Source organism: Chenopodium quinoa, unplaced genomic scaffold (assembly GCF_001683475.1).
Source record: "Chenopodium quinoa cultivar QQ74 unplaced genomic scaffold, ASM168347v1, whole genome shotgun sequence".
Lineage (NCBI taxonomy): Eukaryota > Viridiplantae > Streptophyta > Magnoliopsida > Caryophyllales > Amaranthaceae > Chenopodium > Chenopodium quinoa.
The window spans coordinates 23,438,419-23,447,324 of record NW_018742204.1 but is presented as its reverse complement, the minus strand read 5'-3'; the positions used below and the strand labels follow the sequence as shown (position 1 = coordinate 23,447,324).

The 8,906-nt window shown below is 33.9% G+C and overlaps 2 protein-coding genes across 2 annotated transcripts; one reads left to right on the top strand and one right to left on the bottom strand.

The window, feature by feature from the left end:
* The first annotated feature begins 1,714 nt into the window (after positions 1-1,714).
* LOC110724802 (pentatricopeptide repeat-containing protein At3g42630-like) lies at positions 1,715-4,731 on the top strand. Its single transcript, XM_021904269.1, has 2 exons — positions 1,715-1,876; positions 3,009-4,731. Exon 2 carries the CDS (start codon positions 3,121-3,123, stop codon positions 4,339-4,341), a length of 1,221 nt encoding a protein of 406 aa, XP_021759961.1. The 5' UTR covers positions 1,715-1,876; positions 3,009-3,120; the 3' UTR covers positions 4,342-4,731.
* A 273-nt stretch (positions 4,732-5,004) lies between these two features.
* Positions 5,005-7,281, bottom strand: LOC110724791. The gene is made up of 3 exons (XM_021904258.1): positions 6,975-7,281; positions 6,326-6,780; positions 5,005-5,813 (listed from the first exon to the last, which is right to left on the bottom strand). Exons 1-3 carry the CDS (start codon positions 7,069-7,071, stop codon positions 5,262-5,264), a joined length of 1,104 nt encoding a protein of 367 aa, XP_021759950.1. The 5' UTR covers positions 7,072-7,281; the 3' UTR covers positions 5,005-5,261.
* Between the last annotated feature and the right edge of the window lie 1,625 nt (positions 7,282-8,906).

Sequence of the window (8,906 nt, the reverse complement as noted above, 5' to 3'; positions counted from 1 at the left end):
ATTATAATAACAAATTATATGTACAACTCACATGTTTAGTTCTTCCATATTTATATTTAAGTTAATAAGACACGTGAAAATTAAATTTAATAATAATAAACCATAAGTAATATAGTCTTTTCTCCCCCTTGGTTTATTATTGTGAGTAATTATATGATTAGACAAAAATTAATCATGTTAGTTGCAAAAAAAAAACAGCAAAACGACAACAATGACAGTAGTAACAATAATTATAATGATAACGGTAATATTATACAATGATGATTAATAACAACAAACATACATAATAAAACAAAAACAAGCTTTTAATATACTAAAACGACAAAATAAGTGAGTTTTACTTATACATAATGACAAAAATTAATATTGCTACTAATAAAATTACAAGCGCCGTAATTAGAAGGAAATATTGTTTTATCTTCATTAATCTTCCTCAAAAGTGAAGTTGTGGGTGTTTTGGTTGTCGTCGTCGGGGAACATATCGGAGAAGAAGGGGGTGAAAAAAAAAATTTAGGTGATTTTTAGATAAAAAGTGGGAAGAGATAAAGGATTTGTGGTGAAATTGGGGGAAAATCCGTCTTTTATAGAGGTAGGTTTATCCGAGACTGTTCTGTACAACTGTAAAAATATCATATAACAATCTAATATATTGACAAAAATTATGGTCTAAATATATATATTTATAATTGTAAAAGGTTATCACACTGGGAATGCAAGCCATAGTGGTCCGAGAGCCCTAATATCTATAAAAGATCATGGGTTCGAAAACGGAAAGAAACACAAAAAGTATGTAAAAGTAAGAAAAATAATAAGTATAAAAAGGCTGCATCTTTTTGTTAATCTAGTTAATAATAATATGCATGCAAAGCAACTACTACTTTCACCGTTATTTTTGAGGTATATATAATACAGTAAATGTTTGAGTTTCTGGTATAGATGATCCCAAATATGGGCAACTATAGAGCATACTCCTCGAAATATTTAGAAGTAGATAGTATTATTTGTTATAAATTTTTAGAAGTAGGTATAAATATACCTGGCTGAAAACTGATGCTGATAACGTGTTAAAAATATTTTACTGATGGTAAGATATTTATCAGTGAAGGGATGAAGATAGGAAGTAAGTAGTAGAATGGTAGGAAAACTCTTTTCTTGTTTTTCAACTTAAGTTCACAATACGTGAACTTTCATTTATATAGCCAAAATAATTGAATACAATAATATACATTATTGTACTTTATACAAATTATTGTACTTAGTAAAGTCTTCATTGACTTTAATTACCACATGTGAAGTTCAATTCAATCATGTTTCTCAACATATATCATTTTTTTTTTGGTTGTCCTACCATGTCGGAACCTTTCATTGGTCCTCTCCGCCCGAGTTAGAGGGCTAGGTACTCTAGATGAGGGAAGAAAGGTAAGGGAATACCTACCCCAAAGTGCTTCTAGTGGAATTTGATCTCACAAACTTAAGTTTGGATTGTGACCAAGCTATGCTTGATCAAAACGAAAGATCAATTTGTAAATACAATATATCAAATATTGTACGATATCTTACGCATATTGCAAGAATTTACATCTTTTTAAAAATACGGTATATTAATTTGTTGTTGATACAAGGACGATTTCCGTTTAATTCATCTGAATATCTAATTGAAATTGAACCATTGATAACCTTTGCCATTCTTTGCCAATGAACAAACAATACTCCACCAATACTAAACCCAAAATACTTGACTAATCCCATCATCTAATCATGGGGGAAATCACTACAAAAATATAATTTTATTAACGAAAAAAATAAAGTTAAAAATTCCGAATAAATTTGACAATTATCACTCTTTTCCTTTTAACATGAACCACATATCAGTCAGGTGAATTGCTAAACATCGCCCGCAAATCTCCACATAAAGCCCACAAATTTGAAATGAAATGACATTTTTGCCCTCAACATCAAAAACACACTTTTATCTTAAAACACATTGTTATGGCTAATAAACGGGAAGTGGCGGCACCGGAGGCGGGAGGCGGTTTCGCGGTGGAAGTAAACAAAGTCGCCGGATCGCGAAGGAGCCGTGGTGGCAGCGCCCCACCCAGCCGCCACAACCAAGGCTACTGGCGCTTGGCCAGGACGCCACCGCCACGGTGGCGGCGTCCACAGAAGACGCCACCGCCACGGTGGCGGCGTCCACAGAAGACGCCACCACCGTGGCTAAGGCGTCCTGCCCAGGCGCCGCCACCGTGGCGGTGGCGTCCTGGCCAGGCGCCAGTAGCCTTTTTTTTTATTTTTTTTTTCAAATTTTTTTTAATTTTTTTTTTTCAATTTTTTTTTCCTATTTTTTTTTTTAAAAATGTATTTTGTTTTTTGGATTTTCTTTACAATTTTTTTCTTTATTATGTTTTTGTTTCCTAAATTTTTTTATTATTTTGGTTTTTTCTTTCTAATTTTGTTTATTTTTTGAATTTACTAAAGCATATTTTCAAAATAAATTAATATTTTTTTTTGTTTTTTTTAAAAAAATTTCAAATTTATCAAAATTCAAACAAAAAAAAAAACCAAAACGAAAAAAAAAGTTTAAAAAAAAAATATACCGAGGAGGTGGCGCCTGGCCAGGACGCCACCACCGTGGCTGGGGCGCCTGGCCAGGACGCCGCCACCATGGTAGTGGCGAACTTGCCAACCGCCACTGCCATGGTGGCGGCGTCCTGGCCAGGCGCCCCAGCCATGGTGGCGGCGTCCTGGCCAGGCGCCACCTCCACGGTGGCGGCGTCCCGGCCAGACGTTCGCCGCCAAAACTTGATTTTTAACCACTTCGGACCTCGTTTTCCGACGACGACGGCGGCTCTTTGGTGTCCCTCGACGATCCGGCGCTGTTCCACATTTTGGGTGAGAGAAAATTTCGTTTTAGGTTAAAATTAGAACAAGGGCAAAGTTGTAAAAATTTTATAAATTGTGGGCTTTATGTAGAAAAACGCGGGCGATGTTTAACAAGTCCCATCAGTCAGTCAGTCAGTCACTACTCCCTCTTCACCACCTTCTTTCTTGCATACCACCATAGTTAATGGTTTATAAATTACTCATTTCTTGTATACATTTTTTTTGGTATCAATCAGGAAAATGGGAGTTTGCCATTTATCCCTTGATTCAATCTTACCATGGAAATTGCTTCAAAATTCTACCAAACAAACCCATTCATATAACAAACTAATACCCACTTCACCATTAACAAAGATGATTAATCAACACAATCAAACTAAAATCTTGAGCATCAATCATTCTTCCTCTCCTGGTTCCCAGATAACTACAACAAATTCTGGGTATCATTCAAATTCTACTGATTTTGATCCTATTTTGTTATTTTGTGCTGAAAATGGTTATGTTGAAGAAGCTCAGATGTTATGGGATGAAACCCTAAACAGTTCTTTTACTCCTAGTTTTCATTTAGTTTCATCTATTATTACTGCTTGTGCAAAAACTGGCCATTTTGATCTTATTTCTGATATTTTGACTCAAATTAAGAATAGAAGCTTTAGCTGGTTGCCACAGGTTTATGCTCTTGCAATCAAATGTTTTGGGGCCGGGGGCCGGCTTGATTGTATGGAACAGACATTGAATGATATGGTTTCAATGGGTTTTCGAGTCGATTCTGTAACTGGAAATGCTTATGTAGTTTATTACAGTATGTTTGGTTCTTTGGCAGAAATGGAATTTGCATATGGTAGGCTAAAGAAGTCTAGAATTATCCTAGAAGAAGAAGGAATTCGCGGTGTTTCTATGGCATATATTAAGGGAAATAAGTTTTATGCATTAGGGAAGTTCTTGAAAGATGTGGGTTTAGGTAGGAGGAATGTGGGAAATCTGTTGTGGAACCTTTTGTTGCTTTCTTATGCTGCTAGATTTAAGATGAAGAGTTTGCAAAGGGAATTTTTGGCAATGTTAGAAGCAGGATTTCGGCCTGATCTTACGACGTTTAACATTAGAGCTTTGGCCTTTTCCAAGATGAATTTGTTTTGGGATCTTCATCTAAGTCTTGATCATATGAGGCATGAAAATGTTGTTCCTGATCTTGTAACTTATGGTTGTTTGGTTGATGCTTATATGGATAAACGGATGGGAAGAAACTTGGATTTCGCATTGAAAAAGATGATAAACTTAGATGAGGCTCCATCTGTTGCAACTGAATCGTTTGTGTTTGAGGCGATGGGAAAGGGTGAATTTCATATGAACTCAGAGGCCTTTATGGAGTTCAATAGGGATAAAAGATGGACTTACAGAAAGCTTATTGGAGTACATCTGAAGAAACAACATCGGAGTAATCAAATATTCTGGAATTACTGATCAAACATGTAATTTCTGTTACCAAAAATCAACTAGTATTATCTTTCGCTTGGTAATTTTAGCTTGCATAGTTGTATGTATAATGTTTGTGTATAAAACTTGACTTACCAAATCAACAACTATACTGTTTTATTGTATGAATCAGTTATTATCATCTTTCGTTCAGTAACTTCAGCTTGTTGTATGTATTACTAGTAATGTATAAACGACTTCAGCTTGTTGTATGTATTACTAGTAATGTATAAACAACTTCAGCTTGTTGTATGTATTACTAGTAATGTATAAACAACTTCAGCTTGTACATAAGTTTTATTGTATGAATCAGTATTATCATCTTTCATTCAGTAACTTCAGCTTATAGTTGTATGCATTACTGGTTATGTATAAACAACTTCAGCTTGTACATAGCTTAATTGTATGAATCAGTATATCATCTTTCGTTCAGTAACTTCAGCTTGTATGTATTACTGGTTGTGTATAATCAACAAGTATTATCTACTTATATAACATGTAATACTGTAATGGACTGATGGGTCTTAGAATGTATACTGTTTTAAACGAGGGATTAGATTTGGAACAATGTGATGACTAATTCTAGATGACTAGTATCATTGTTCATTGGTGAAAATAAACACAAAGCAGAATAACTCAAGACAGAGAAGATAATGCAGAATATCAGTTTCATTAAACAAATCTGCTGTGCAAAATAACAATTCAGAAAGTTTCCCACAATCAATCATAATATAATACAGAATGATTAATTCATATCAATCCACATTATTTTTTGGTTTTCCAACTCTAATCACCAAAAACCTAGAAAATGTTTCATAACCAAACCCCAAAATCAGAGCATTCATCCAGAAAGTTAGCCACTTTCTCAGAAACATGTAAAAAACTAAACAATCCACTGAAATTCTCAATCATTCTTCATCCAGAAAACGGACATGCTTCCCTTTTGGAGTTGGCAATCCCTTCAAGCGAAGCGCTTCAGTCGAATCAAACTCTTCAAATTCCTCAACCAATTCATCATCACTGTTATACACAAATCTTTTGTGTTTTCCCATGAATTTTGGCCCTTTTTTCTCTCCTTCCATACTCATATTGCTTATTCCATCACACAATTCATCAAGAAAAGGCACTTTCTCTGCTTCTCCTTCTTCCTCATCATAATACTCGTCATTCTCAGCAACTTCATCAACATCTTGATTCACTTCATCCTCATCTTCGTCGTCGCCTCGAGTACTTGCATTCACTTGGATAGACCAAACTGAAGCAGCATCATCATCAAATGAATCCAGTTTGTCTTGGCTTGCTTCACTCTTTACTTGGTATGTCACCACAGATGAACAGTCTGATGAGCAGTCTGATTTATCAGAAAATTCCAGAAACAATGCCCTTGATATCATCACATCTTTCTCACAGTCTGTTTCATTCTCTTCTTGCTTCTTCTCATCAATTTTCCCACTCACCACCTAAAAACATATACAAATTCAGATTAAAGACCAGAATTTTAAGCAAACCCATTAAAACAAACCAATCTAAATGAACTAATCAAAATAAATAAATAAAATAAAAAATCAAGTAATTTCCATCAAAAATTGACAAGAACCCAGATAGAACTAATAAAATTACAAATTACAAACCCCAATACAAGAAACAACCATAGAATCTGATATACATTGAAATTGACAAGAAAAACATATTCAAATCCACATTATACCCCCAGAAAAGTTCAATTTTTTAATTTTATTTATTTTATTTGCAAATCCACATTAAATCCACATTATTCTATTTAATTAATTAATCAATATCAGAACAAAATGATCATGTAAACCCCATCAAAATTTGGCAAGAACCCAATGAAAAATAATCAATGTCACATTTAAACAAATTTTTATTTTTTCAATATTACAATCTCCAAAACAAGAATTAACAATAAAATCATTACAATAAATTGACAATAAGAACAAGAAAATAAGCATACCAGAGGCAATTTGAGTTGATCTTCAATTGGAGGTTCAGAAACAGAGCTCAACAAATCAATTTCCTCAAAAGCAGAGAAATTCAGAACTTGTGGAGTATTCACCGGAGTCGGAGCAACAAGTCCTGCCGGAGAATTAAAGATAGCTTTAAACCCGGCATTGCGAACCGGACCACAGTTTTCGAGACAAAACTTAGATATCTCAGCTTCTTCTTCAACCTTTTGCAACAGATTCTTGACTTGACCTCTGAGCAGAGCTTCCCCTGATCCAGGAGTTTTCTTGCAAGCATTGCTCCTCCTCTGTTTTGAGAAAGATGAAATTGGGGTCCCATTTAAGCTTCCGCTTGCTAATCCAACTATTGGGGAATCATTTGTTATATCAATCAAAACAGATCGATCTTGTTTCTTAGTTCTTTGCCTTGATTTTGAGATACTCTTTTCAGATTCTTCAATTTTCTCTGAAAATGCTCGAGATTTCACAAAATTAGTCAAATCGAAATGAATTTACCAAAATTAGAGAAACCCAGAAGATAAATAAATAAAATTAATTGAATTTTAAAAATTGATCAATTGAAAAGGGGTTAATCGCAAAAAAAAAAAAAACAAGAACCCAGAAATTAATCAAAACCCAGAAAAATTTAACAGAAATTACTTGATGTTTTGTTGTTGTTGTTGCTGGTTTCACTATTTGCTAAAGCAATAGCCTGAGACCTTGTGATTCTCCTGTTTGATGATGAAGGGGTCTCCATTGAATTGGGGGAATTAGAGAATTAGGGTTTTGCAGAAAGTTGAGATTTTTGATCGAATGTCAATCGGATTATAGAGAGAGAAAAGAAAAGAGCGTTGAAGATTGAGAGAAGATGAAGACAAATGAAGAAGAGCCGAAATGAGGAGGTTTTAAAGTGGGGAATTTGACCGTTGGTGTGATAATCTGGAATTAGGATAGAACTAGCCGTTAGGGTTTATGATGATATCATACCTTAATTATTTTGTTATTGTAATATTGGAGTTCATTGGTTGTTGTTGGGCTCCTGCTTAAAATAAACTATGCTTAGTGGCCCAGTTGGAAAGTGGGCCTTTTTATTGGATCTTTTTTTTTTTCTTTTGCTAATAAATTGTTTAACTACTCAATGTGCCTTACCTACACAAATGATCCATTGAAAAATGTACAAAACTAAAGCTCATACTTTGTTAGTGAACCAAGTAGTGAATGACCACTTCTTTTTCTTTTTTTCAAGTCTGAAAAGGTTTGAAATTGTTCAAGAACTGAAGGCTATTTCATGCTTTTGGTCCCAATTTCGGGGGTTTTGAGACTTGGTGTCGAAAAATGTCGAGTTTATAAGGGATGCATCTCAAGGTGATACAATGTTGTTTGAAACCATATATGACCACGTGTCAGACATATAAAGGCCCATTAATTAAGGTTAGTGTGTACAAAAACAACTAAATTGACTGGTTAGAGGCAAAGTAGATGATTTCAACCACGCAAATGGTCTCACAAGGTGTCATGGAGTCCATGGGAAGAATCCAAAACAATTTTATTCACAAGTCCAAAATTTTATAAAAAAAAATCCGAAATTGAAGGCATTAATACAAGAAATCGAACCAATTTTGTAGGTTTCAGGACTCAGTGTCGAAAAATCTCAAAATAGTACAGGGTGCATATATGGGTCATGCACTGTTGTTTGGAACTATAAATGACCACTGGTCTATAATATAAAAACTTATAATGGCCTTGGGTAAATGAAGAGGAGGCATAAGTTATAAACGAGTAAATTGAGTATTTAAAGACAAAATGGACAGTTTCATCCATCCATAATGAACACTCAGAGTGTTGAAGGTTTATGAGAAGTGCCCAGCTTTTCTCATTCTCTTTCAAATTCAATGTTTTGGTTTGACGGACGACCAATTAGATCTTCATTATCAACATATATAAATGATAATAAAAAAAAATAATGGTTTTTCAGAATTCATAAATTGAAATGATTTCAATAGATAATTAGATACTCATATGATTATATTCAATGTTATGACTTGGCATATAAACTATAAGTACTGGTCAAAGTACTGCAAAAGTCAATTAGAGGTATTTATTTTATAACGAAAGGACTATAAAGTTTTTTTAAAAAAAAAAAAGTTAAAAATAGCTATTTGGATTTGGCCAAAGTCCATTTAATTATAATATTTCCTAATGGATCTTGCTAACGAGCGTCCCAGGGCATTAGATAAAAATGCATGACAAAATCACACTTCGTTCGGTGTAATTAATGTTAGTTTTACGTTTATATTTTGCACTTTTAATTCTCTTATTATCTAATACCCCTGGGGTGCTCATTGGCTTTAGCCTTCATAAATTATGATATTTCAAAGAGGCATGACCACGGGACCATACAATGCCACAAATGGTACTAGGTATAATATTAGATTGTTAGCATTTCTACAGAGTATTATTTTTATTTTTTCCTCATTAGAATTTATAGATCAAGATGATTTTCTTTTTTTATTAATATAATTATTAGTGAATTGATGTATTTATTGACGATCCTTGGTATCACACTATCACAGCAGATCAACTATTATAGTA